Source organism: Staurois parvus, unplaced genomic scaffold (genome assembly GCF_062004578.1).
Source record: "Staurois parvus isolate SC_StPar_1 unplaced genomic scaffold, SC_StPar_1.0 ptg000132l, whole genome shotgun sequence".
NCBI lineage: Eukaryota > Metazoa > Chordata > Amphibia > Anura > Ranidae > Staurois > Staurois parvus.
Genome location: NW_028317928.1, coordinates 3,268,976 through 3,291,880, shown reverse-complemented (window position 1 = coordinate 3,291,880; position 22,905 = coordinate 3,268,976). Strand labels below are relative to the sequence as shown.

The 22,905-nt window shown below is 42.3% G+C and overlaps 1 protein-coding gene across 1 annotated transcript in view; it reads left to right on the top strand.

Annotated features, from left to right (window-relative positions):
• The window catches only part of LOC149466172 (uncharacterized), a 57,331-nt gene that overhangs the window by 6,000 nt on the left and 28,426 nt on the right, over window positions 1-22,905 (top strand). Inside the window, exons 6-7 of the mRNA XM_089672892.1 lie at window positions 3,379-3,476; window positions 19,306-19,414. Of these exons, the coding sequence (XP_089529018.1) occupies window positions 3,379-3,476; window positions 19,306-19,414 (207 nt within the window). The remainder of the gene's footprint in view (window positions 1-3,378; window positions 3,477-19,305; window positions 19,415-22,905) is intronic.

The following is a 22,905-nucleotide window of genomic DNA, read 5'->3' as shown; positions in this document are numbered from 1 at the left end:
CGGGGGTGTGTACTGGGCGGGACAAGGCTGATCGAGAAAGAGAAACTGTTCTTTCTCGATCAGCTCATCCTCGAGCTGACAGGGAAGTGACAGACAGCACAGCTACTGCAGCTGTGTTGTCTGTCACTGTTTTGCCGCTAAGGAACGGCTGTGACCCGGCGACTCACATCTGCGGCGGTGATCGGCGGGACAGATAGGGCGGCGGCGCGCCTCGCGCGTGCCCCCTATTTGTTTACAAAACACACGTTTTAAAACGTGGTTTTGCCTGCGAGTGCCGCCCTGCCGCCGTATATGTACAGTGGCTGGGCGGCATGCGGTTAAAAATAGAAATCTAAACTTTTGGAATGCATTTACAAATATATGTAAAAAAAAAAATATATATATATATATACTGCATGTTGAAATGTGTTTTTATATATTACAAGATATATAAAAAATGGTTTTACAAATATTTTTTTTTAAATATGTTCTTAAGATTTTTTTAGCATATAAAAAGTCATTTTAACATATATTTTTACATATATTGCATTCCACAAATGTAGATTTGTGTCTTTAACTACCTGCCGACCGCAGATATCCGAATGACGGCTGCACTGCGGCTGGCCAGTTCTGAGTGGACGTCATATGACGTCCTCCCAGAACGCGCTCTCCTGCGCGCCCCAGGGGGCGCGCACCCGGCGATCTCCGTGATCGCTGTGTCCTACGGACACAGCTGATCACGTGATGTGGTAAAAGGCCAATCACAGCGGCCTTTTACCACGTGATCAGCGGTGTCCAATGACACGCTGATCAGAGGGAAATGCAAGTGCCGGTTCTCGGCTGCACTTTCCTCACGCTGTCATATCGTGAGGAAAGTACTGCCGAGAACCGGCAGTTGTCAGAGCGGGGATCGGCACCGATCATCAGGGCACTGATGATCAGTGCCCTGATGATCGGTGCCCAGCAGTGCCACCCGCAAGTTCCACCCACCTGTGCCCAGCAGTGCGCCCACTAGCTCCGCCCACTTGTGCCCAGCAGATCACCCACCTGTGCCCAGCAGTGCACCCACCTGTGCCCAGCAGTGCACCCACCTGTGCCACTCTGCAGGGTCACACACCTGTGCCCAGAAGTGCCACCTACCTGTGCCCAGCAGTGCCACCCACCTGTGCCCACCCACCTGTGCCCACCAGTGCCACCCACCTGTGCCCACCCACCAGTGCTGCCCACCAGTGCCACCCACCAGTGCAGCCCAGCAGTGCTGCCAGTCAGTGCCACCAGTCAGTGCCCAGGGGTTGTGCCAGTCAGTGCCGCCAGTCAGTGCCCAGCAGTGATGCCAGTCAGTGCCGTCTATCAGTACCCATCATCAGTGTCATCTATCAGTGCCGCCTATCAGTGCTGCATATTAGTGCCGCCTATTCGTGACACCTTATTAGTGCTGTCTATCAGTGCCGCCTATCCGTGCCACCTCATTAGTACTGCCTATCAGTGCCCTTTAGTGCTGCCTATCAGTGCCGCCTATCAGTGCCCATCAGTGCTGCCTCATCAACGCACATCAGTGAAGGAGAAAAAATACCTGTTTGAAAAATTTTAGAATAGAAACAAAGAAACTTTTTTTTTTTTTTTCAAATTTTTTGCAATTTTTTTATTTATAGCGCAAAAAGTAAAGCGCCCAGTGATGATTAAATACCACCAAAAGAAAGCTCTATTTGTGAGAAAAAAATTATCAAAATTTCATATGGGTACAATGTTGCATGACCGCACAATTGTCAATCAAAGTGCGGCAGCACTGAAAGCTGAAAATTGGCCTGGTAAATAAGGGGGTATAAGTGCCTGGTAGGCAAGGGGTTAAAGACATACAGTATATTTGAAATGTAATTTTAAAAATATTTTCATATATTTTGTAATAAAAATGCATTTCAAAATACAATATATATATATATATCTATATATATATATATATATAAATTTTTTTTTTTTTCTTTTTTTTTTTTTATTTAAATATATATTGAAATATATTGAATATGGCCAAAATTGTAGTATTGCAAATATATGTCAATATATTTGGGAAGAATATTTTTAAAATATATTTCAAATATATTTTTCTTCCATATGGGATAGTAAGCTCACTCTGTATGTGGAAATGTTGTGCTGCCCTTCAGGGTGCCATAGACCTTAGCCTGTCTCGGGATGATCGATCTCTCTCAACTGATAGCCATGATCTCCATGACTAAGCCCTTTGAGCGGGGTGAAACGCGTGCGATTGTGGCCTGGATAGAGCCAGGCTGAAGATGCTTTCCCCTGTTTGGGCTTTCTTTGGAGTGCAGCGTTTGTTTTTTCTTCCTTTCTATGTGTGCACATTGAGCAGAGATGGGCTCTTTCCATGCCAGAACCCTTTACTGTGAGTTAATTGGGCTGGATAGGGATGGGCACCTACAACAGCACCCTTTCTCATTTTATGAGAGCCATGGTAATTTTTTAAAACCTAAGCGTAGCTGAATTTAAAAACTGAAATATCAGCACAAGGGACATAGCTCACAGTCAGTAGGATGTGTCCCTTGTGCTGATTCATTTCTTTTAGTTGTCTTCTGATAATCTTCTGATGGGGCGGAGGTTTAATATAACTAAGAGGCTGTCACAGGCATCAAGAGAGCCTTCCTATGTCTGCCCGTTTCGGTCAGCTTCACCATTTATAGAAGCTACCCTCCATTCGGAGATCCTGTTTCATGCATAGAAGCTTCAGTACGGCTTCTATGAATGGGTGGGCATAGTTGGGCTCTCTTGATGAGAGCCTGTGATGGCCCCATAGATCTATTAACCCTGGCCATGCTGGAAGATTGTGGGGGTGGGGAAGGGCAGGGATGTAGGAGAACTTCAACTAAAAGAAGAGGAATTGGCACAAGGGACACATCTTACTGACTGTAAGACATGTCCCTTGTGCTAATATTTCTGTTTTCAATTTTAGCTACACTTAGGCTTTATTCTTTAGCACTGTGTATTCTTAAAGAGGAGCTCAATTTTTTTTTTTAATTGTTTTTACCTTCAATTCACATATCCACCTGCCCAACAAATCCAGGGTTGTCCTGCAGCTCTGCTGCCACAGCCCAGTTCCTGCATCACCATCAATTCTCAGACATCACCAGGAACTAGCTGTCTCTTACGTGTTCTTGCAGCCGGCCTCCTTTGATGCACCGCCTGGCCACCTTCTGGCCAATATGTGCCTCCTGGGATATGTGACGGAGATATCTCGGGAGGCTGGGCAAAAAATTTTTAAAAAATTGGGGATTTAGAACATGGAGGAAAAGCCATTTTCGGGGGGGAAGGTCCACGTTAAGGTTCAAATACAGTATTACAGACCTTTATAGCTGGTTGTTTATGTGATCAAATGTATATTTTTTACAGATGGATCTGGTAACAGAAATACCCCAGAGAGATGTCCCCGACCTCTGTATTTTCAGGACTCCACACTGGAGGATCATCAGATCCCACAAGATGATCAGGTAGTTGGAGCTAAATGTCCAGTGTGAAGGTGCAGTGGGGAAAATCTGCAGAGAGCAGTGCAGACTGAATTATGACAATTTCCAGGTTGTGATTTATGGCTCATTCAGATGGCTGCTGTGACCCGTCCTCAGGGGCAGGGCTGGACTGACAACTCATGGGGCCCCCGGGCAATAGGGGATCATGGGGCCCCTGTGTCCTTGCGCACACTCAAACTACACCCAAAAAAGCCTATGAAAGGTACCAGGGGCATCTCAAGGGGCCCCCTACTGACCCCGGGCCCTCGGGCAGTGCCCGAGTGCTCAAATGGTCAGTCCGCCCTGGTGCTGAGACACTTTTTACTGCCTGTGTTCCTAGTTATCTTTGTAGACCACAGAATCCATTCCCCATATATCATGGAAGAGAGGATAGAGGACATATTGCTCCTATTTAGACACAGTAAGTAAGCATTGTCACCCCCAATCCTGGACAGGAAGTGTACTACTGGCAAGATCATCAAATTAACCCACATGGAATAAAAAATATATTTGAAATATATTTTAAAAATTTTCTTCCCAAATAGCCAATAGCAGGCTGTCTTTTGATTAAGGATCTGACCACTGCCTGCTATCAATCAGAAGGGGAGCAGACCTGAGGGGTAGCAAGTGTCTGTGAATCCCCATAATGCTTTGCCCCCACCAGGTATAAAACTCCCCACCGCTGCCCTGTTTGACAGGTGCAGCAGCAGTTGGGAGGCACAGTTGCACTCTTTGGACTCTGGTTTCAGTGCACCTCCACACTCTGTGTATGCTCCAGATTCATCTACCTATCTCCAACAGGTACATGAACCTGTCGCCTGCACCAACATTTGTCATGTGGAGGCATGTTAGGGTTCTTCGACACTCTTTATGAATTCCCCTGAATGACTTTCAGTTTCAAGTTACTTGTACAGCAAGGGATGTAAAACACCCATAACATTCTATACCAGCCGTCATTAAATGGTGGACCGCGGTTCGGACATGGACTGATCGATGCTCAGATTATGTTAAGGTGGCACTCTGATGGACACATATTATGTTATGTGGTTCTCTGATGGGCACATATTGTTGAAAGGGGCAGTCTGATGGGTATATCGGGGCAGTTTGATGGGCACATGTGATGGAAAGGGGCAGTCTGATGGGCATACTGAGGCTCTCTGGTGGGCACATGTGATGGACAAGGGCACTCTGATGGACACATAGGCTAGAAAGGGGCACTCTGGTGGGCACATATTGCGGAAAGGGGCAGTCTGATGGGCATACCAGGGCCCTCTGATGGGCACATGTGATGGAAAATGACACTCTGATGGTCATACTGAGGCACTCTGAAGGGTGCATGTGATGGAAGTGGACACTCTGATGGGCACATACTATGGAAAGGAACATTATGATAGGCACATACGATGGAAAGGGGCACTCTGATGGGCACATATTGCGGAAAGGGGCACTCTGATGGGCATACCGGGGCACTCTGATGGGCACGTGTGATGGAAAGGGGCACTCTGATGGGCACATGTGATGGAAATAGGCACTCTGATGGGCACATACTATGAAAAGGAGCATTCTGATTGGCACATACAATGGAAAGAGACACTCTGATGGGCACATATTGCAGAAAGAGGCAGTCTGATGGGCATACTGGGGCACTCTGATGGACACATGTGATGGAAAGGGGCACTCTGATGGGCACATACTATGAAAAGGAGCATTCTGATTGGCACATACAATGGAAAGAGCCACTCTGATGGGCACATATTGCGGAAAGAGGCAGTCTGATGGGCATACCGGGGCACTCTGATGGGCACATGTGATGGAAAGGGGCAGTCTGATGGGCATACTGAGGCTCTCTGGTGGGCACATGTGACGGACAAGGGCACTCTGATGGACACATAGGCTAGAAAGGGGCACTCTGGTGGGCACATATTGCGGAAAGGGGCAGTCTGATGGGCATACCAGGGCCCTCTGATGGGCACATGTGATGGAAAATGACACTCTGATGGTCATACTGAGGCACTCTGAAGGGTGCATATGATGGAAGTGGGCACTCTGATGGGCACATACTATGGAAAGGAACATTATGATAGGCACATATGATGGAAAGGGGCACTCTGATGGCCACATATTGCGGAAAGGGGCACTCTGATGGGCATACCGGGGCACTCTGATGGGCACATGTGATGGAAAATGGCACTCTGATGGGCATACTGAGGCACTCTGATGGGGACATGTGATGGAAGGGGGCACTCTAATGGGCACATACTATGGAAAGGAGCATTCTGATGGGCACATACGATGGAAAGGGACACTCTGATGGGCACATATTGCGGAAATGGGCACTCTGATGGGCACATGTGATGGAAGGGGGCACTCTGATGGGCACATACTATGAAAAGGAGCATTCTGATGGGCACATACAATGGAAAGAAGCACTCTGATGATCACATATTGCGGAAAGAGGCAGTCTGATGGGCATACCGGGGCACTCTGATGGGCACGTGATGGAAAGGGGCACCCTGATGGTCACACTGAAGCACTCTGATGAGCACATGTGATGGAAAGGGGCACTCTGATGGGCACACTGAGGCACTCTGATGGGCACACTGAGGCACTCTGATGAGCACATGTGATGGAAAGGGGCACTCTGATGGGCACACTGAGGCACTCTGATGGGCACATGTGATGGAAAGGGGCACTCTGATGGGCATACTGAGGCACTCTGATGGGCACATGTGATAGAAAGGTGCACTCTGATGGGCACATACGATGGAGAGGGGTGCTCTGGAGGTAAATATGATGGAAAGGGGCACTTTGATGGGGACATCTGATAAAATTTGATAATAAAGATTGTTGAAATGCTATAGAAACTGTACATTTCCTATTTTTTGATAGACATATAGAGAAACATTTGCTAAACTGGAGCACCCAGAATCTAGTTCAGCTGTGCACGGCAGCCAATCAGCTTCTAACTTCAGCTTGTTCGGTTAAGCTTTGACAATAAAACCTGGAAGCTGATTGGTTGCTATGCAGAGCTGCACCAGATTTTGCATCCTCCAATTTTAGTTAGTACAATGTTTCTGAGTCATAGCACAAACGTGAGATTCGGACCTGTTGTGGGCTTTTGAATCATGTCTCAAGAATATGACTTTTATCAAGACATAATGTTATATAGCAAACAGCTCAGCAGAACCGTATGTTAAGAGTTAATTTGTCTTGGTTGAACCTTCAAGAATTCTAGTTAAAGAACTGAAGAGAACAGGGAATTAAGACTTTTCCAAGACAATGGGATTGTTTAAACTGTCAACAAGGACTATTTGTATATGGAAGTGAAAAGAATGCACCTACAGAAAGTCAAACAAATAGGACTCTGACTTGTAAACATTTCAACAATAATGAGACGGGAACTCAACTGTTTGAAAGCTTAACCAAAACCTGTAGAGTGTGATGAACCAACAAACCTCTGAAACTATTACCATCTACTATTGTTCACCAAGGGTGAAAGCATTAACAATTGTTTACCATGAGTCCAATACAAGGGCTAGGCAAACAGAGAATTTTTTTCCCTACACAGAGGAAATGTTGATGCTGAAACCAAGAGGTGAAATTCAGGACATTTAAGTCTAAAAGTTCACTGTATATCATTACAAAAATGTACTACAAAAACAGATTATAAATAAGATGTCATAGACTTTAAAACACCATTAAATACTCAGCAATGGGAACTATATATATCACTAACTTGAGTATTGAGATGATGGGAAGTAAGATGTATTATAAACTAGCATTAGTTACATGTCTTATCAGGAAACAAACAGGATGGTACTTCAAGGAGGAATAACCGAATATACACCTATATTCCATGGTCCCTATTTAGAATAATATAGGTATCACTGCTATATCTGGATAGAGCCGTATATTTTATTCCTGAAATTACCTGAAGATTCCACCCAAGGTATGAGTCATCTCAAATACTCACATTGTTCTGTGATACATGACCGCCACCTGGCAGGCAGGTGAGAAATAGCTTATGTACACACATTTCTCAACTAGCCAATCAGGAAGCCTGGTGGGAAGGTATCTTAGAACAATGGACTAGTGGATATAAAAAGCCCATGTGCTGTAAAAGAAAAAAGCTCATGAAAAGAAGAAAAACCCTCATAAAGACCTCATGGAAAGACCTGACATCTGAAGAAGATCTCTGCTGAAATAACTACTCTTCCATCTTTTCAAACTTCCTAAAACTTTAAACCTCTAAACTTATAACTTCCTACATTCTCCCCTATTGAATCTATCACTTGCCTATATATCAGTCTAAAGGCGTTCCACTGCCAGCTAAATCCACGGGAGAGCTGCCTAGTCTGACGTCCGGGTGTGGTGAGATGTTTATTTGATTTGTATTCATTACTTTCTCTGTTGTGTAGAATCATAAAAATTACCGTAGTGTATTACAACAATATTGGATAGTTAGATATATGTAGTCAGATACTGTGTTACTGTTAAAAAAATTGTTTATTGCCATATTATAAATTTTTCCATATTTCATAATTTATTGAATATTAATAACCAGAGTATCATATATCAAGGGCTTACTTCTTGCAAGCCTATGGCCACGGCATGTAAGAATATAACCTTTGAGATATTCGAAATTATTAATTATTAATAAATTTTAATAAATATCATATCATTTATATTTGTGATTGATGTAATTAGTTAGAGACATTATTAGTGTGTCTTACATTGGTAGGATATATTTTTGATTGTGTGTACCAATATTCATTTATCACCAGTCTTTTGTGTTTTGTGTTAATATATATATAATTTTTGTACATAAATAAATTTTTATATTTATCTATTATAAGGCAAATTTTGTGTGTATGGTACGAAATCATATTGGCTAAAAGAATTCAAGGTATAATAATAAGTGGTGATCAAATTATCAAGGTGTCCAAATTATTGGTTTACTAAATATTTGCCGTATTTTAACGGCTGGAGGCACTGTAATATTTCATCTAAGGGAAAGGGACACGCCCTTTATAAATAATATATATCCTTACATAAACCACCACAACATAAATTTGGAGGCACTGCTGAGAGCCATAGAAATCGTACCATAACACAAAACGCACTGGTGATTGAATATTTGTACACGTTATCAAACATATATTTTGTATCAAAATGGCATCCAGTAATCACGGATCCACCTCTTCCAAGCATAACGAGGAAAATATGGCGGCTCAAGGCATTGAGCAGGAAGTTATGAAGCCAGCTCGGAAAGCTGCCGGTGCTTGGCAGAAGTATGTTGAAAATGAAGTAATAAATTATCTCCGCAAGAGATTGAATTTGGGGGATAGTAATAATGAATTTGTGGATGAAGAAAAAGAGCAGGCCATGAGCACCTTTGAGGACCTGTTTAACCAAAAGGGCCAGGTTGTTGGGTTTTTAATGGCATTTGCTGGAACAGAAAGTGATAGAGGCCGTGACAGACTTCTCCTAGAAGCTTGGCCCATGTTATGGTTCATGACCGCTGGAGCTGCCCAGCGGACCATGACTATAAGGGAAGAGTTGTCAGAGGCCCGCCTCTTGTTAGAAAGCAAAAATCAGGACATTGAGTCTTTGAAAGGGAAGCTTGGTCATGCCGGTATTCGTTTAGACGAATCCGAGAAACATTATGATAGATTGGTCGGAGACTTTCGAAGTGCTCAGGACCTGTATGAAAGAAACTTTCAGGAATTAAAACAACTTCAAAAGAAGTATCAGGACTTGAAAGATGAGGTGGAGTACTTCAGATCAGAGAGGTTATCTCCTGTCAAAATTAAAGTTCACCCAGGGGATAAGCATGACCAGTCAGAACTTACCTTGATAAAATCTGAGCAGAAAACTCTGGAGGAGCAGATTATAAGGTTGACGGCCCAAATAAATTCTGGGGTCCAAAGACGGACCAACCCAGTTAAGCCAGAGGCTGATGAGCGGAGATACCCGCATCACAGCGAAGTATCTGATAGTGAGTCAGGGTCAGAATATAGGTCACCTCCTAAGCTTTCAAGATACACTCCAGAGCGCTCTGAAGAAAGATATGAGGTTTCATATAGGCAGGAAGGGAAATCCCAGGGGTCATTCAGGAGATATGACACCCCAAAGGTCATTAAGTTCCTAAAGGACACTGTTCCTATGTTTTCTAAGAAAGGGTCCCTTGAAATCACCGAACACATGAAAACATATGAACAGACGTTAGAGATTCTGGGCATTAGAGATGACCACACCAAAATAGAATTGCTGCCATGGGTGTTTGAGGAGAAATACCGGCAATTCTTTGAGACCTTGAGGGCCTATTCCAATCAGTCCTGGAGAGAGGTTAAACATAAGTGCCACATGGAATTTGGGCCTTATAAAACTGTAACCTCTGCCAAGGCTGCGGCCTACAATTTAAAGTGTGGTCCTCACCAAAGCCCTGCAGAATTTCTGGCTGTCCTCAGAAATGCCTATTTCCTGGCTGAAAAGGATCCCAATCCTAACCAGCCAGAATTCAAGACACTATTCTATGAAGCATTACCTGCTTACATAAAATTGGGACTTGCAAAGGATTACAGAAAGGGATGCTCTCTTGATTGGTTGGTGAGAGAGAGTGACTATTTATTCTCGATCCAACAGTCCAGTGAGGGCGGGATAAAAAGAGAACCTAAAAATAGCCCCAAGATAGTAGCAGCCACTACCGTTTCCCCTCCAAATCCAAATGTGCAGGCAGAGAAGAAATCATATGCGGAAGTAGTCCGTGGGGGTAAAACCAATGGTTCCCCTAGATTTGCACCTCAAACCCAGCAAGTGAAGGAGGTCCATAACTTTGCACCCCAAAACCAGTGGGTGAGAAAGGATAGGCAAAAGCCAGGGAACTACGGTAGTGGAAGTGAGAAGAATAAAAAGTATGGTAAGGGCCAGTACAGTGATGAAAATCAAAGGAGGCAATGGTATCCTCAGAGGTTCTATTATCCTCGCCAAAACCAACATGGGAATTTTTATGGGAACCCCAATTTCAACCGGAACCATAATTACAATAAGAATCCCAATTTTAATAAAAACTCCGATTTCCAAAGATTTCCTCCACGCCAAGAACACCCTCAGGCTCAAAGGGGGGATACAGTACCCCAGGCTCCCTTTAATAACAGGGAGACCCCAAAACCTCAGAGAGAACAATGGCGTCGGGACCAGAGCAGTAGTTCTGACTCTGAGTCTCATTACCAGTCTCGTCCAAAATACAAGCGCAAGTATAAGAAGAGGGAGAATCAACAGAATGACTCCTCTGAGCGTATTGGACAAATAGAGGCACAGGTCAGCAAAATGGCTGAACAGATGGACAGGCTTGTCACTCAATTTCCATCCAATCCTTTTTTAGGAGCAGCTCCTGTGACCAACCAAGGGTCACAGAATTAACAGGCAACCAAGCCTTAAACCAACAGGGGAGGACACTGAGTCAAATGACAGGAGATGTGTGCCCCGTCCCTGACACGCCTACTAATGGAGAAGCTAGTTCTCAGGCAAAGGGGGACCAGTTGTTGGTTATTAATGATTCTCCTGTTTTTCAGTGTCCATCTATTGCCCCTAATATAGTCGCGGCATCGGAAGTCGTCGGGATTGACAAGCCAGACGGAGCACCAACTTCTAGTTGTGCTTCTGTTTTGAGACAGTCCAAGAATCCCACCAGGGAGGATAAGGGTAATGTGTCCACCACATGCGGTGGGATAAGAGCCAGTCATATGTTATTGAAGGGCCCACAGATCTTCAACCACACTAATTTCATGTGTGAGCTGACTGAATCTGATGGGAGATATTATGCCACGGTGCAGGTGCAGGATGCCAGTGATCTTTCGATTGTCGGCTTAATAGACACTGGATCCCAAGCAACCATCATGTCACAGGAGCATTTTGACAAAGTGGCGAATGTCATGCCCACCAAGCCAAGACTTAAAAGTTTTGACAGCTCATTGATTGGTGTAGGTGGAGACCCTTTACAAGTCATGGGTACCGCCTGGCTTAAACTGAAACTGGGTAATAAGGAACTGAGACACCCCATCATCATTGCTAGCATATCACAGCACCACATGATAATTGGGATGGACTTCCTAAAAAGGCTGAACACCATAGTTGATTGTGTGAACCAAGTCCTGTGGTCACAGGTAAATACCCCAATTAAATATGGGAAACTTAAAACTCCCCATTCCCGACAACACTGCCACCTGGTGGAAGAAAGGCCTGGATCATTAGAAATCCATTTCAGGAACAGCCAACTTCCTGATGTAACGGTTATCAAACCTGATGACTGTAACCCTATCAGAAGAGATGAGGAACACATTTTTAGAATTCCCCAAGATAAAATCAAAGATATTTCCCTCCAAGATGACATCCTTACGATATCTTTTCATCAGGAGGATAAACCAAGAAAAGGGGGAGATCACACCCAATTCTTGACAGGTATTGAAAGGGTTAACAGCGACTTGTTTATCCCCATCCGGATAAATGGTCTTAATAGGTCAAAATATGCCAAACTAGATTTGAGACAGGAACACAGCTTTGTAAGCCATGGGCTGATAAAACACCTGACCGAAATGGAAATGATCCGTTTCTCCACACCTCAGCGTCATTGGATTTCAGACTCCCTTGATGACTCTGATGATCACAATTCAATGGCTAGGTGTCTCTTAAACGTCACTGTAGGAAACAAAACAGCCACCCATGTGTTCCTAGTCTTGGATAATCCCCAAACTAAAATTTATTTTGGCAACGATGTATTACATCGCTTTGCAATGCAAGTCGACCTAATTAATGACTGTTTATGGAGTCGACTAAAGGGGGACCCCGAAAAATACCAAAATCTGGACTTAGCTTTAAAATCCCAGCAACAGATGCCTTATGCTGTTGAAGTCCAGGTAGCCCAAAAGATTACAATTCCTAAGGGCATAAATAATTTCATACTCCCCATCCAAGTTAAAAAGGGACATAGACTGAAGGGGTCAGATGCATTAGTATGCCTCTCCCATAAAATGCAGGGGGAGGGACTGAACATTACACACACGCCCCTAGTTAACACACATCAATCCCCGATGTACATTTACGTACATAATCTGTCCAATCAGGACATCGTCTTACCCAAAGAGACCCTTATTGGTCTAGCGGTAGAGACTGAATATTATACCTTTGGGGTTACTAACCAGGTGATTGGACTCATCCCCGATGAATATTTGTCGGAGGAACAATTAATTGAACAAACATTCCATTCATTACCAGAGGGTATTTTCACCATAGAGTCCATTTATCCATTCGATTCTAAAGATGGCACCTGTCGAGTCGAAGAGACATCAATTGTCTTTGATCACCCAATCAAAGAACAAGAGTACCCCAAAGAACCTGGATGGCAGGAGAACACACACACACATCACATACCCCATGACCTCACCACGAAACTTGAAGAGGCATATGAGATAGGTCAGCCGGAAAGCTTTCCTGGATTCAAGGAGTTAGTGGAAGAGATGGTGGCCCTCGCCGACGCGTGTGCCAGTGATCTCGACCGACAATTGCTCCGAGAGCTTCTCCTTGAATTCCAAGAGATCTTTGCCAAGGATTCTTACGATTGTGGGACTACTGACCTACACATCGCTAGGATCCAAACAGATCCAGATGCCCCACCAGTATTCGTAAGACAGTATAGGTTACCATTAGCTTCCTATGAATCTCTAGCTGAGATTATCAGGAAGTTACATGAAAGGGGTATAATTAGGCCCATCCACAGCTCCTACAACCACCCGATCCTGGGTATCTTAAAACCCAATGGACAATGGCGTTTGTGCGCTGATCTCCGTCAGCTAAACAAACGTGTGTACATGTCAGGATGGCCTGTCCCATACATAGACCAGTGTCTCGCCCAGCTCCAAGGATCCCAAGTTTTCACAGCTTTGGATTGTGCACAGGGGTATTGGACCATAAAGGTGAGTGAGGAAGACCAATACAAACTGGCCTTCAGTTTTGGGAATCGACAATATTGTTGGGTACGAATGCCTTTCGGATTCATAAATTCCGGACATGAATTTGCTGTGTTCATGCACAAGGCCATGCCAGACGCCTTCGAAAGGGGGACGTTGGCATATGTGGACGATATCCTGATCAAAAGTACTGATATGGCCAAACACATTACAGAACTTCGGCATGTCCTGGGCCAATTAAAAGCAGCAGGAGTAAAACTGTCCTTACAAAAAGCCCAGTGGTGTCGCACGAAGGTAAACTTCCTAGGCCATGAAGTTACTGCTGAAGGTTTGAACCCACAAAAGAAGAAAGTTGAGGCGGTTCTGAATTGTAAAGTCCCTATTAACCTTAAAGAATTGAGATCCTTCCTAGGTATGGTAAACTACTCGCGTAAGTTTATTGATAATTACGCCGAGATAAGCAAGCCACTGCTTCACCTACTGAAGAAGGATGTCGAATGGTCGTGGGGTAAGAAACAGGAGGACGCCATGAAGGAATTAAAGGAACGTCTCACACAAGCGCCGTGTCTCGGATATCCCGAAGGGGGTAAAAATTTCTATCTAGAGACAGGGTTTACGCAGGTAAGTATGAGTTCTGTTCTTTACCAGAAACGTGATGATGTCAGTAAGGTGATTGCCTATGCCAGTAAAACTTTGTCCCCGGTTGAAGTAAAGTTCAGTGACTGTGAAAAAGCTCTATTGTCCACCGTGTGGGCATTACAGAATTTCCGCAGTTACATTCAGGGAGAGAGAATCATTGTTGAAACGGCACACCAGCCTTTACAGTATTTAAAGAGTGAACGTATCAAGGGAGGAAATGTGTCTAATAGCCGCATCACTGCTTGGACTTTGTCTTTGCAAGGGTGGCCTCTTGAAATTCGGTACAAACAGAACAAGGAAAGTCCAGTAGCCCAGGGCCTAGCCGAGCTCCATGATTGTTCCGCAACTACGCCTGCTATGGAGGCCCCGGACACTGACTTTCTGGAAGAACAACTGTTCTCTCCCTACAAGGTTTATGATGAAGAATACTGTAAACAGCTGCCGTGTGTATATGTGGATGGTTGTGCTTTTCATCACAAGGATGGGGAACAGCTCCAACTAGTGGCAGGTATTGGAATCGTTTGGACCCAAGGTGTCATCCCAATTTCTGTGGGATACAAACTTGGACCAAAAAGCAGTCAGGTTGCTGAACTTACTGCAATTCTTAGAGCAGTTGAGATGGCTATAGAGTTCAACATTAAAGAGTGTGCCATCATAACCGATTCCAATTATGTCAGGAATAGTTTTGTGGAGTATTTTCCTAGGTGGAAGCGAAACAACATGAACAAGAGTAATCACAAACCCGTGAAACATGGTAAGCTCTTTTGTCACATCGATGAACTGGTAAGGTTCAATGATCTCACCCTGCACTTCAAGAAGACCAAAGGCCACTCCAAGGTTCTAGGTGCCGAGAAAGAAGGGAACGATCTGGCCGATTCTCTAGCCAAGGAAGGGGCAATCACCGGTGAACTGTTAGACATTGATCAATTTTTAGGTACCGTACAGATTGAAGCTGTCACCAGGCAACAGGCCAGAACAGATGGTGATCCAAATGCATTACAATGGAGTCACGATTCTCCTAGTGAGGATTTAATTACTGCCCAAAAAGAAGACCCAATAATTGGCTTGTTTTATAGTCATATAGAAGATCCCAACCAAAATCCCATAAATAAGGAAGTATGTAGTGGGAAGGAGGATTTACGTATCTTAATGAAATCCAAATCCCAATTTTCTTTATACCAGGGATTGTTGATACGAACCTCAAAGGGTGGCGTACAACAATGGGTCGTCCCACTTAAATTTAGAGGTTTGATGCTACAGCATGCCCATGATGCTCCCACTTCCGGTCATCGTGGAGAGAAGATCACGTATGAGATCCTGCGGGATTATGCCTACTGGCCTCATATGTTACGTGATGTGAAGGAATACTGCCAAGGTTGCCTAATATGTCCCCAATTTCAACCTACCAAGCCAACTCACAGAGCACCTCTCCAGAAGAGGGGGATATGTATGCCTTGGTCAGACCTTCAGATGGATTTTATTGGGCCAGTAACAAAATCTTCACGAGGAAATCGGTATATGTTAACAGTTACATGTTTATTCACCAAGTATGTCGAATGTATACCAGCACCAAATAATAGCTCCGAGACATGTGCTGCATTGCTAATAAATCATGTATTTTCTCGTTTTGGTTTACCTCAGAGGATAGAGTCTGATAGAGGATCGCACTTCACTAGCGAAGTGATGGCCAAATTGTGGAAAATTTTGGGGGTTAAAAGGAAATTGCATATCGCCTATCGGCCAGCCTCTAGTGGTGGTGTAGAACGATACAATCAGACCATCGTTAATGTCCTTAAGAAATTTGTTAAGGAAACAGGCAAAGATTGGGATGTCAAGCTCCCGCTGGTCCTGATGGCGTTGAGGGCTACTCCGAATACAGTTACAAAAATGTCATCTTTTGAACTGATGACAGGTAGACGGATGGTACTGCCCCAGCACTTATTGTATCGCACTACAGATCAAAATTTGATCAATGCTACCACCACACACCAGTACATAGAGGATTTACGTAAACATCTGCAATATGCTTTTGCCTTTGCCCAGCGAAATTTGGAAAGAGCTGCAACTAGTGCTAAGACATACTATGATCTCAAAACCTCCAAGAAGGAATATGAGATTGGTGACAAAGTCTATCTATACAACTTTGCAAGAGACCAGATCAAGGAACGGAAATTCCTTCCATCTTGGAAAGGTCCGTTCTCTATCATTGATAAAATCTCTCCGGTCGCATATAAATTGCAGGTGACACGGTACGGTGAAATCAGTGATAGATGGGTGCACATCAACCAATTACGTGCTTGCCATCCGAAGTCTCAATTGCAGTTGTTGGAAGACTAAACCCACCAATTCCTATCTGGAGATATTGAGATCATTCTTAAACTTCCTTTAAACATATAATTCATATTTTGCCTTACAGGATCCGGTAATATAATTTTATGTATATCCATTACTCAAACTGTTCATTTTTAATAATTTAGAAAGGAAGGCCCAGACTATGACCAGACCGGCGATCGGAGGTGTCAATGACCAGACCCTAGAAGGAAGCTATAATGTCCTGTGGGAAAGACCAGATGCCAGAGATCGATCCGGAGACGATAACCTGATGTCCCAGGCCACCAAGGGCCAGTCCAGAGGAAAAAACCCGCCTAGGAGACCGTCTAAGAGACCTGTCGTGCGGAGGACCCATGGACCCCAAGGTGGATGTGCCAGGCCAGGCCGGCCTCATCACAAGACCAGGATCGTCATCGGAAGTGTCCATCTAAAGACGCCGAGTCAAGTTGAGGAACAACCAGCATGACCGCTGCCATTTTGTTATCGGAAATTTTTTTTTTTATTATTTCATTCCCTTCACCGGAGAAGACGAACAATCACTCTAGCCAAAAGCCTCACTCATGTTTTTCGATACAGACACCCCTCTACGCGTGCCTATACCCCACAAACAAAGGGGGATTTTGTTGTGGGCTTTTGAATCATGTCTCAAGAATATGACTTTTATCAAGACATAATGTTATATAGCAAACAGCTCAGCAGAACCGTATGTTAAGAGTTAATTTGTCTTGGTTGAACCTTCAAGAATTCTAGTTAAAGAACTGAAGAGAACAGGGAATTAAGACTTTTCCAAGACAATGGGATTGTTTAAACTGTCAACAAGGACTATTTGTATATGGAAGTGAAAAGAATGCACCTACAGAAAGTCAAACAAATAGGACTCTGACTTGTAAACATTTCAACAATAATGAGACGGGAACTCAACTGTTTGAAAGCTTAACCAAAACCTGTAGAGTGTGATGAACCAACAAACCTCTGAAACTATTACCATCTACTATTGTTCACCAAGGGTGAAAGCATTAACAATTGTTTACCATGAGTCCAATACAAGGGCTAGGCAAACAGAGAATTTTTTTCCCTACACAGAGGAAATGTTGATGCTGAAACCAAGAGGTGAAATTCAGGACATTTAAGTCTAAAAGTTCACTGTATATCATTACAAAAATGTACTACAAAAACAGATTATAAATAAGATGTCATAGACTTTAAAACACCATTAAATACTCAGCAATGGGAACTATATATATCACTAACTTGAGTATTGAGATGATGGGAAGTAAGATGTATTATAAACTAGCATTAGTTACATGTCTTATCAGGAAACAAACAGGATGGTACTTCAAGGAGGAATAACCGAATATACACCTATATTCCATGGTCCCTATTTAGAATAATATAGGTATCACTGCTATATCTGGATAGAGCCGTATATTTTATTCCTGAAATTACCTGAAGATTCCACCCAAGGTATGAGTCATCTCAAATACTCACATTGTTCTGTGATACATGACCGCCACCTGGCGGGCAGGTGAGAAATAGCTTATGTACACACATTTCTCAACTAGCCAATCAGGAAGCCTGGTGGGAAGGTATCTTAGAACAATGGACTAGTGGATATAAAAAGCCCATGTGCTGTAAAAGAAAAAAGCTCATGAAAAGAAGAAAAACCCTCATAAAGACCTCATGGAAAGACCTGACATCTGAAGAAGATCTCTGCTGAAATAACTACTCTTCCATCTTTTCAAACTTCCTAAAACTTTAAACCTCTAAACTTATAACTTCCTACATTCTCCCCTATTGAATCTATCACTTGCCTATATATCAGTCTAAAGGCGTTCCACTGCCAGCTAAATCCACGGGAGAGCTGCCTAGTCTGACGTCCGGGTGTGGTGAGATGTTTATTTGATTTGTATTCATTACTTTCTCTGTTGTGTAGAATCATAAAAATTACCGTAGTGTATTACAACAATATTGGATAGTTAGATATATGTAGTCAGATACTGTGTTACTGTTAAAAAAATTGTTTATTGCCATATTATAAATTTTTCCATATTTCATAATTTATTGAATATTAATAACCAGAGTATCATATATCAAGGGCTTACTTCTTGCAAGCCTATGGCCACGGCATGTAAGAATATAACCTTTGAGATATTCGAAATTATTAATTATTAATAAATTTTAATAAATATCATATCATTTATATTTGTGATTGATGTAATTAGTTAGAGACATTATTAGTGTGTCTTACATTGGTAGGATATATTTTTGATTGTGTGTACCAATATTCATTTATCACCAGTCTTTTGTGTTTTGTGTTAATATATATATAATTTTTGTACATAAATAAATTTTTATATTTATCTATTATAAGGCAAATTTTGTGTGTATGGTACGAAATCATATTGGCTAAAAGAATTCAAGGTATAATAATAAGTGGTGATCAAATTATCAAGGTGTCCAAATTATTGGTTTACTAAATATTTGCCGTATTTTAACGGCTGGAGGCACTGTAATATTTCATCTAAGGGAAAGGGACACGCCCTTTATAAATAATATATATCCTTACATAAACCACCACAACAGACCTTGGCCAGAAAAACATTTTATTGACGGAATTTTAATTCAAAATTGCTGTTCTATATAATTTAAAAGTTATCTTTCAATGGTAAATCTGAAGAAGCTTCCCTTGCCCCGTGTGGAAACCAGCCATCTGTCTGAAAAACAGGCCATGTAGACTTTTGCATGTCCATGCATATCACATCAACTATCTTCTAGGTGAAGGACCTGTCCTCAGAGTCTTCTGATGTATGCACAGATTTAGTTGGCCTAACCCAACGATGAGGTTCTGTTCAGTCCTTATCTCGTTATGTGTTACACAGGATGAAAATTTGATCGTTGTTAAAGTTGAAGTGAAAGAGGAAGCAGATGAAACGTATGTGAGTGAAGATGAGCCGTGTAAGGAGGAAATTCCTCCAGAGATCAACCGAGGTGAGTAATGAATGTGAATTATGGAAATGATTCTCGGATTCTCTTTGTTCTATCTCCAGAAATAACCATAGATATAAGATGGCCAATTTTGAAAATGACTGGATTGGCTACTTACTTTATATATGTTAACTTCTCTCAAAGGGAAAAAATTGTTGCCCAATCATGATTTCCATCCTTATTAAGTTGAGACGCTATTTCCTCCTCAGGTCTGCTCCCACCTTGTAATTGACAGCAGGCAATGGATGGATTCTGTAGCCAATAGCAGGTTGTCCATTGGCTAAGGATCTGACCACTGCCTGCTGTCAAACACAAGGGCAGCAGACCTGATGGGTAGCTAATGTCTGTGAATCCCCATCATGCCCTCTGCTCAGCTCATATTATAGAAAGCCATAAAGTTCAGGACATTTTTTAGATCAGGGAGGTGAGCAGTCTAGAGGGTTATCCAAAGACAAAAAAAATCATAGAAATATGTTTTATATTTTTAGGATAGCCAGTCATTTTTATTGCAGTGTAGGCACAGAATTGTTGGCCTCAAAGAATGTGGCACTTTGACCCACATGGAAGAGAAATATATTTTCAATATATTTAGTAAAAAAAAATTATACATGCAACATATATTTACAATATATTGGCCTACGCGAATATATTTTAACATATTCCAAAAATGTAAATTAAAATATATTTTCTAAAGGCATATATTTAAAAATATATTTTTCAAAGTATATTTTCCAGATATTTTTGAACATCTAAAAAAAATGCATTTAAACATAGATTTTTAAATATACTTGTAAATGCATTCCAAATTACACTTTGATGTATATCGCAGTGTGTGTTCTGAATATATTTTTAATAATATATTTACAAATATATTTTTGTAATATATTGAATATGGCCAAAATTTTTGTATTTGAAATATATGTCAATATATTTGGGAAGAATATATTAAGAATGTATTTTTAAAATATAATTAAAATATATTTTTCTTCCATATGGGGATCTTTACAAATGTTTCCCAGGACTGCTCACCAATATAGCGGATTACAAAACAAATGATCGCAACATGGCTTTAGCTGGCGCTCCACCTATCAGGAAATCCCCTTTAACATGTGTCAGTCAGGTAGATTGATATATAGTACCCCCTGCGCTATTATAACGTACCAATGCTAAGCAGCCAGCACTTAAGTGCCACAGCCAAGGCACCAAACACAGTCAGAAAATAAAAAACATAAAACAGTGCAGCGCTACAAAAGAACCTATGATATATGCTATTCTAATAATATATCTTATCCCTTATAAGAATATGGTATTGTGATCACTCCCAGTAACATTAGCAATAAGTCCTTAAGTGTCCTGATAAGTGAAACACAACAAATCTTCATGCAAGTGCTCCAAACTGAGTGTGAATCCACAGTGACAGGGGTGCCCCCTCACCTTCCTGCCCAGGCCCCTCAGGACCAATGTGCCTCTTTTTCCTCCTCCAAAAACCGTGGGATCCTCCTCAGCAATAGTGGTGGGACTCTCCTCCTCTGATAGATAATACCTCCCGGTACTAGGACAGGTGCCTCTCCATAAACATCCCTGTAAGGAAAGGCTACAATACAGCCTGTGCACACCAACACTACATCAACATCATGCCTCTATGCCCACATGGAAGAAATATATATATATTATATATTAAATATATTTTAAAAATATTCTTCCCAAATATATTGACATATATTTGAAATACTACAATTTGGGCCATATTCAATATATATATATACTGTATGTTGAAATGCGTTTTTTATATATTACAAAATATCTCGCCACTCGAAGACTGGTCTGGCACTGTAAGCTCACGCAGCTCAGTTGACTGTGCTGGAGGGGATGGTGAGCATGTAATAGGGGAATTTTATTGCAGAAGAGACAGTGCATGTGTCTTCTGCAATAAAATCCTGCCTGCTCACAGTTTTGTGTTGTGGGACTTTAGTTCCACTTCAAAGGCCAACACTTGGTTTGGTGCTTTCCCCTCTTGAGGCCACCAACTGGTAGTATTTAATGCTTTTTTTGTTTTAATACTTACCTTCTCAAAAAGTCTTCAGTCATGTGACGCTGCAGGGTCTTCTTCCTCTTCCATGGACTGAGCAGTCCTTACTGTTGGAGAGAGCTGCAATGAGTTGATGTTGCCAGGGTCACTATCTGCACAGTTCACTGTGAATGAAGAGGATATCTTCCTATGTGCTCCATCTACAGGGTTGATGGGCATCATTCAACACACAAGAGGATATCTTCCTAATCCAAGGTATATTCTTGTGGGTTGAATGATGCCCATCAATCCAGTGGATTGAGCACATACTGTGGGAGACAGCTCAGGGTTGAAGGAAAGTATTGTAGCTTGAGCTGTTTTTTTTAATACCTGGGGCACCAACTTAAAAAAAAATAAAATGTAGCCTGTAGTATATATACATATGTATATATGTATATATATATATTTATATATATACAGTCATGGCCGAAATTGTTGGCACCCTTGATATTTCTCCAGGAAATCATGTATTTCTCACGAAACGTATTGCATTAACACATGTTTTGCTATACACATGTTTATTCCCTTTGTGTGTATTGGGACAAAACAAAAAAAGGGAGGAAAGAAAGCAAATTCGACATAATGTCACACAAACCTCCAAAAATGGGCTGGACAAAAGTATTGGCACCCTTTCACAACTGCGGATAAATAAGAATGTTACAAGCATGTGATGCTCCTGTAAACTCACCTGGGGCAAGTAACAGGTGTGGGCAATATAGAAATCACACCTGAAAGCAGATAAAAAGGAGAGACGTTCACTTAACCTTTGCATTGTGTGTCTGTCTGTGCCACACTAAGCATGGACAACAGAAAGAGGAGACGAGAACTGTCTGAGGACCTGAGAACCAAAATTGTGGCAAAATATCAACAATCTCAAGGTTACAAGTCCATCTCCAGAGAACTAGATTTGCCTTTGTCCACAGTGCGCAACATTATCAAGAAGTTTGCAACCCATGGCACTGTAGCTAATCTCCCTGGTCGTGGACGGATGAGGAAAATTGATGAAAGATTGCAACGCAGAATAGTCCGGATGGTGGATAAGCAGCCCCAAACATGTTCCAAAGACATTCAAGCTGTCCTGCAGGCTCAGGGAGCATCAGTGTCAGCGCGAACTATCCGTCGACATTTAAATGAAATGAAACGCTATGGCAGGAGACCCAGGAGGACCCCACTGCTGACACAGAGACATAAAAAAGCAAGACTACAGTTTGCCAAAATGTACTTGAGTAAGCCAAAAGCCTTCTGGGAAAACGTCTTGTGGACAGATGAGACCAAGATAGAGCTTTTCGGTAAAGCACATCATTCTACTGTTTACCGAAAACGGAATGAGGCCTACAAAGAACAAAACACAGTACCTACGGTAAAATATGGTGGAGGTTCAATGATGTTTTGGGGTTGTTTTGCTGCCTCTGGCACTGGGTGCCTT